The 7,521-nt window shown below is 41.7% G+C and overlaps 1 protein-coding gene across 1 annotated transcript; it reads right to left on the bottom strand.

Annotated features, from left to right (window-relative positions):
• Positions 1-896: 896 nt before the first annotated feature.
• Positions 897-2,681, bottom strand: LOC122980630 (nucleoporin alm1-like). The gene is made up of 3 exons (XM_044348837.1): positions 2,312-2,681; positions 988-1,710; positions 897-914 (listed from the first exon to the last, which is right to left on the bottom strand). The coding sequence occupies exons 1-3, from the start codon at positions 2,339-2,341 to the stop codon at positions 897-899; spliced, it is 771 nt and encodes a 256-aa protein (XP_044204772.1). The 5' UTR covers positions 2,342-2,681.
• Between the last annotated feature and the right edge of the window lie 4,840 nt (positions 2,682-7,521).

The following is a 7,521-nucleotide window of genomic DNA, read 5'->3' as shown; positions in this document are numbered from 1 at the left end:
AAGGGGACGAGCAGTTGGGAGAGATTAGGTCTTTATTACTGGTCCACCATGTTGCCCTTGTAGAGGAGAGAGAAGGAGGGAGACAAAGGGTGGATGGATGGATGGATGGATGGAGATGGGGGATGAGATGATGAGATGGGGGGAGTCTGGATGGAGGAGGTGGTAAGGAGTTGGAGTTGGGTGGAGGTTAGCATGGTTTGGGGGCGTAGGGCTGAAGGGACGAGGAGGGGTTGGGGGAGATTAGGAAGAGAAAGAGGAAGTTGCCCCTCTCTCCTTTTCTTTCTTGTCTCTTTCCTTCTTTTCTTTCTTTTCTCTCTTTTCTTTGTCCTTCCTCTCCTTCTTCTCCTTCTTTTCCCTCTCCTCCTTCTCTTTCTTTTCGTTCTTCAATCTCTCTTTCTCCTTCCTCTCATGTTCCTTTTTCTCTTTCTTCTCCCGCTCCTCCTTCTCCTTCTGCTCCTTCTTGTCTTTCTTCTGCCTCTCCTCCTGCTCTTTCTTTTCATTCTTCAATCTCTCCCTCTCCTTCCTCTCATGTTCATTTTTCTCTCTCTTCTCTCTCTCCTCCTCCTCTTTCCTCTCCTTCTTCAGCCTCTTCTCTGTTTCTTTCTGAGCCTTCTTTTCCTCCTTCCTCATTTTTTTCTTCTCCTTATCACTTTTACTGGCCAGCTCCTGAAAAGACAGCGACAGCATATAATTCAGTATTTTGTGTGTCTAAAGGTTAAATCTAAAACAAAGTGAATCCAACAGGTTATTATTAAATCAAAATGATCAGCTGATGTGACGTACCTGAAGTTCAGCATTTTTTTGCATCAGGAGCTTGATGTCCTCCTCCATTTGTCTTGACTTCCGGCGACACTCATCTTCAATTTCTTGGTGCAATTTCTCGGAGCTGGTCTGCTTCACTGCGAACTGATGTTCTAGTGCGTCATATTTTGCTCTCCAATCCGTGTCATTCTTCCTTAGGGCCACCTCTTTCTGGCTTATTTTTACCATATTGTCAAAGAGAGCCTTCTTATTTTCCTTGATGATTGCTATCAGATCACTCTTTTCGAGGGTGACCTGGCGCACTTTTCGCTCCAGGTCCTCCTGCACCGTTTTTAGGTCAGTGGCGGCCATCTCCTGACAAACAAACCTGCTCTCCCACTCTGCATGTAATTTGGCGATTGTCCGCTCAAATGAAGATTCCAGCTCTGCAGATTTCTTTTCGCAGGCCGCTGATATCTTGTTATGTTCCTCTTTCCAGAATTTAGTAACCTGGTCATATTCAGTTGTCCAATGTTTAATGACCTTGGTTATTTCCTGTCTCTGGAGGTGAAGTTTCTTTTTCATAGAGTGGACTTCCTCCTCCTTTTGTGTCATTAGTAAGTCCATCTCCCTGCACCGATTGTCAAAGTGCTGTTGCCTCTCTTTCGCAGCATTCATCATGCCCTTGATGTCGTTTTTGGCCTGAAACAGAGTTTTGGCCAAATTCTCTTTTTCTTCAAGCAGCTCGTGATGCTTCTTCTCCCAGCTCATCTCTCTGCTGTCCATCTGCTCCTTCAGAGCAGTCATCTCCTCAGCCAGCTGCTGGTTTTCATTCTTGGAGTCCAGCAGGGCTCTTCGCAGAGCCTGCAGGACTTTGCTGGGAGTGCGCAGGCTCTCCCTCTCCATTCCAGCTGGGCTGTCATGGGCCGCACCATTTAGTCGGGCAGAGCCCTGGCGCTGTGTGAGTGTCTGAAAGACAGAAATGTACATGCAGGTAAAAATACTGTCCCATCCTAACTTTGGATACACACAAAAAGACAGAAGGTCTTTATACTTATTTATACAGTTGAATGTGAGAAATGATTTTACAGTTGTTCTTATTTGTTGCCACACAAACCTTGAATGATAATCATTATTCTCAAAACAGCATGTACATGCACTGCACAGTATATGTATTTGGAGCATTTCTCATTGTTTTAAAGTCTTCATATTTTATTTGAAGCCTTAACAACTACAATTTTCATGCAACAAGATACGTTACTCACTCAAATACTAAATACATGTGTCTTCTTTAGTTTCAGTCTGTCAAACTACACTAAAATATAGTTTCTGTACTTCACTTAAATAAAGTCACTCAATGGTGACATTAAATATCACAGCACCCAACTACATATTAGAATATCACAATGTGGGTTGTTTATTGAAAATCCATCCCCCATCTAGAAAAATATTCACAATGATTTTTGTGCAAGCTTTAGACAGAAGATGAAGAAATCAGAAAAACTTGTCTGGCCCAAATAAGTAGATCAAAAAATTTGCCTAAAAGAATTTCCTGTCGAAAAATTCTTACCTCAGGTCTTGAGATGTTGCTATTCTCCATTTTCTCCGTAATTCCGATGGTGTAGCGGTGTTGGAGTTGTAGTATTGTCGTGTTCGTAGTGCTCGAACTGTAGATTCTGTCTAGTGGACGCTCTGGTTTCACTGAGAGATATGTCTCTGTGGGATTCCAGCTTGGAACTTACAGAGTTTAGTCCCTTGATAGGTAAGCAGTCTGCATGACATCATAAAGAGTTGCACATGTCAGAAAGGATCTTCAGAACATGATGTCATCATTACACTTCAGCAGGTTGACTTTTTTATTGAGACAAATACATACATCACTTTGCCAAAGTGACATCAAACTTTAAGCTTTCATCATACATAGTACAATAGACTGAATTCTTTCTACTTCAATCAATCAATCAATCAATTTTTATTTATATAGCGCCATATCACAACAGGTCATCTCAAGGCACTTTTCACATAGAGCAGATTCTAATATCAACTAGTTTTGCATAAAGAACCTTTCAATTCAATTCAATTCAATTCAATTCAATTCAATTTTATTGATATTTGACCAAATCATGAGAAAAGTTATCTCAGGGCACTTTTCACAGATCAGGTCTAGACCGTACTCTTTAATTTACAGAGACCCAACAATTCCCCCATGAGCAAGCACTTGGCGACAGCGGTAAGGAAAAACTCCCCTTTAATGGGTAAAAACCTCAAGCAGACACCGGCTCTTGGTGGGCGGCCATCTGCTTTGACCGGTTGGGTTGAGAGAGAGAAAGAGAGAGGGAAAGGGGGAGGGGGGACAGAAGAAAAAAAAATCACAACAACAACAACAACAAGCACGAGCAGCAACAGCCAGGGAAGGATGCCATCAGGACTGTGAAGGACCGCGAAGGTTCGGCCCGGGACTCAGCTTTTCCTGTGAGATGAGAAAGCACAAAAAACTCCGGGGAAGAAGCAAAGTTAGTGACATGCATTGATGTTACATGAATGCATACAGATGGAGAGGAGGAGAGAGGAGCTCAGTGCATCATGGGAAGTCCCCCAGCAGTCAAGGCCTATAGCAGCATAACTAAGGGCTGATCCAAGGCGAGCCTGGTCGGCCCTAACTATAAGCTTTATCAAAAAGGAAAGTTTTAAGCCTACTCTTAAACATAGAGAGGGTGTCTGCACCCCGGACTGAATCCGGTAGATGGTTCCATAGAAGAGGAGCCTGATAGCTGAAGGCTCTGCCTCCCATTCTACTTTTAAAGACTGCAGGGACCACCAGTAAGCCTGCATACTGGGAGCGCAGTGTTCTAGTGGGATAATACGGTATTATGAGCTCTTCAAGATATGATGGTGCCTGACCATTAAGGGCTTTGTAAGTTAGGAGAAGGATTTTAAATTCTATTCTAAATTTAACAGGAAGCCAATGTAGTGAAGCTAAAATGGGAGAAATGTGGTCTCTTTTTCTAGTTTTAGTCAGAACACGTGCAGCTGCATTCTGGACCAGTTGGAGAGTCTTTAGAGACTTGTTAGGGCAGCCTGATAATAAGGAATTGCAATAATCCAGCCTAGAAGTAACAAATGCGTGAACTAGTTTTTCTGCATCTTTTAGGGACAGGATGTGCCTGATTTTTGTGATATTACGTAAGTGAAAAAAGGCAGTCCTTGAGATTTGATTTATGTGGGAGTTAAAGGACATATCCTGATCAAAGATAACTCCCAGATTCCTTACGGTGGTGCTGGAGGCCAGGGTAATGCCATCCAGAGTAGCTTTATCATTAGATTATGTGTTTCTAAGGTGTTTAGGGCCAAGCACAATAACTTCAGTTTTATCTGAATTTAGTAGTAAAAAATTGCAGGTCATCCAGGTCTTTATGTCGTTAAGGCATGTTTGGAGTTTGTTTAACTGATTGGGTTCATCTGGCTTCACTGATAAATATAATTGGGTGTCATCTGCGTAACAATGAAAATTTATGGAGTGTTTCCTAATAATATTACCTAAAGGAAGCATATACAAGGTGAATAGAATTGGTCCAAGTGCAGAACCTTGTGGAACTCCGTGTCTAACTTTTGCCTTCACGGAGGATTCATCATTCACATGTACAAACTGAAATCGGTCTGATAAATATGACTTAAACCAGCTTAATGCAGTTCCTTTAATGCCAATTAAATGTTCCAGTCTCTGCAAAAGGATTTGATGGTCAATTGTGTCGAATGCAGCACTAAGATCTAACAAGACAAGTATAGAGACAAATCCTTTGTCCGATGCAGTTAGGAGGTCATTTGTGACTTTCACCAGTGCTGTCTCTGTGCTATGATGTGCTCTAAATCCTGACTGAAAATCCTCAAATAAACTATTGTTATGTAGAAAGTCACATAACTGATTAGAGACTGCTTTCTCAAGGATCTTAGATAGAAATGGAAGGTTAGATATAGGTCTATAATTGGCTAAACACCTGAATCAAGAGTAGGCTTCTTAAGAAGAGGTTTAATTACAGCTACTTTAAAAGACTGTGGTACATAGCTTGTTACTAAAGACAGATTGATCATATCTAGTAAAGAAGTGCTCACTAAGGGTAAGGCTTCCTTAAGCAGCCTAGTTGGGATGGGATCTAAGAGACAGGTTGATGGTTTAGCTGAACAGATCATTGAAGTTAGTTCATACAAGTCTACTGGAGAAAAACAGTCCAAATATATGTCAGGATTTACTGCCGTTACCAAGGTTCCTGTGTTTGGGGAGAGAACGCCAAATCCTTTCCAATTTTCGCGATGTTTGCTTTAATTTGCGGGTTTGGGAGTTATACCATGGAGCTAACCTCTTATGTTTTATTATCTTCTTTTTTAAGGGGGCGATGGAGTCGAGTGTTTGTCTTAGTGAGCCTGCAGCACTATCAATAAGATTATCAATTTGGGAGGGACTGAAGTTAACATAAGAGTCCTCTGTAGTATTGAGACATGGTAGTGAATTCAGTACTGACGGAATTGCTTCCTTAAATTTATCTACAACACTATCAGAGAGACATCTAGTGAGGACATTTTTGTCTAGTGGTGTATAATCCAGTAATAGGAATTCAAAAGTTATTAAAAAATGATCTGATAAAATAGGATTTTGTGGAAAAATTATTAAATGTTCAATTTCAATCCCATTAGCCAGAACAAGGTCTAGGGTGTGGTTAAGACGGTGAGTGGGATTATTTACACACTGAGAGAAGCCAATTGAGTCTAATAATGAGATAAATGCAGTGCTGAGACTGTCATTATCAACGTCCACATGAATATTAAAATCACCTACTATAATTACTTTATCTGTACTAAGGACTAAATACGACAAAACTCTGAGAATTCAGATAGGAATTCAGAGTACGGGCCAGGAGGACGATACACTATAACAAATAGAACTGGCTGTAAAGTTTTCCAGGTGGGCTGAGAGAGACTAAGAACAAGGCTTTCGAATGAGTTATAATTAAATTTAGGTCTAGGGTTGACGACCAGGCTTGAACTGAAAATGGCCGCAACTCCTCCTCCTCGGCCAGTGCCCCGAGGAATATGAGTATTAATATGACTGGGGGGAGTGGATTCATTTAGGCTGACATATTCTTCATGACACAGCCAGGTTTCAGTGAGACAAAATAAATCAATATGATGATCTGAAATTAAATCGTTTACTAAAACGGCTTTAGATGAAAGAGATCTAATGTTCAAGAGTCCACATTTAATTATCTTATTTTGTTGTACTATTGCAGTAGTGGTTTTAATTTTTACTAGATTTTCATGAATGACTCTTCTTTTGTTTACTTTGGATTTAATTGATTTATGTGGTCTGGGGACAGACACAGTCTCTATGTGGTTTTGGGTGGGTAACTGCTCTAATGGAAGCGCAGAGAAGCGTGTAGGACTGCAGCTCTGCCTCCTGGTCTCAACTCTGGGTTGTCATGGTTTTGGTTTACTAATAAACTGGGCCATATTTCTGGATATGAGAGCAGCTACATCCAAAGTGGGATGTATGCCGTCTCTCCTAATCAGACCAGGTCTTCCCCAGAAAGTCTGCCAATTATCTATGAAGCCCACATCGTTTGCTGGACACCACCTCGACAACCAGCGGTTGAATTGTGACATGCGGCTATACATGTCATCACTGGTCAGATTAGGCAGCGGTCCAGAGAAAATTACGGAGTCCGACATAGTTTTTGCAAATGTACACACCGACTCAACATTAATCTTGGTGATCTCCGATTGGCGTAATCGGGAGTCATTACCGCCGACATGGATGACAATCGTACCATATTTACCATATTTTCCATATTTATTCTTAGCCAGCAGTTTTAAATTTGACTCAATGTCGCCCGCTCTGGCCCCAGGAATACATTTAACTATAGCTGCTGGTGTCGCTAACTTCACGTTTCTGACTATGGAGCTGCCAATAATCAGAGTTTGTTTCTCAGCGGGTGTGTTGCTGAGTGGGGAGAATCTGTTAGAAACATGAACTGGTTGGTGGTGAACCGTGGGCTTCTGCTTAGGGCTATGCTTCCTTCGGACAGTCACCCAGCCGCCCTGGCTTCCCGGCTGCTCGGGAGCTGCCGGGGGAGTGGGAGCACCGGATACTAGGGGCTGGCTAACTATATTAGCAGCTGATTGTTTTTCCATGGTGCGGAGCCGCGCTTCCAATTCACTAAGCCTTGCCTCCAGTGCTGCAAATAAACTACACTTATTACACTTACCACTATCACTAAAGGAGGCAGAGGAATAACTAAACATTTGACACACCGAGCAAGAGAGAGCAGGAGAAGGAGAGAGAGAGAGAGAGAGAAGCCATCGCTAACTACTTAGTTTAAGTTAGCTGCTAGTGCTAGCTGCAGAGCTAAAGTGACTAACAACTTGTGCGATTAGCGAGAAAAGTCGCTAAGAGAAAAGCGCTGAGAGTGCTTGTGTAAAACTAGCGAAAGTTTAAATATACAGCAGATATTAATCCACAATTAATCCACAGTAATGTGATATATATAGGAAAGTCAACTGAGATGAGAGCAGCAACAACGCTATCAGTAGACACAGTCGGCAACCGGAAATGATACAATACGCTTACCGTAGCACGTCGCTATTTGAAAAAACACACAAAGCACAAAAAAACACAAACTGAAGACTACACTAATAGCCCAACATGACGTTTCGTATTACAATGGAGTATAAAAATAAAACAAAAAACACAACTGGATCAGCTCGACCTCATGTTTATCCACAAAGTGC

Source organism: Thunnus albacares, chromosome 4, assembly GCF_914725855.1.
Source record: "Thunnus albacares chromosome 4, fThuAlb1.1, whole genome shotgun sequence".
In the NCBI taxonomy this organism is placed as follows: Eukaryota; Metazoa; Chordata; class Actinopteri; order Scombriformes; family Scombridae; genus Thunnus; species Thunnus albacares.
The sequence above is the reverse complement of the archived record's forward strand: the minus strand, read 5'-3'. Positions and strand labels throughout refer to the sequence as shown.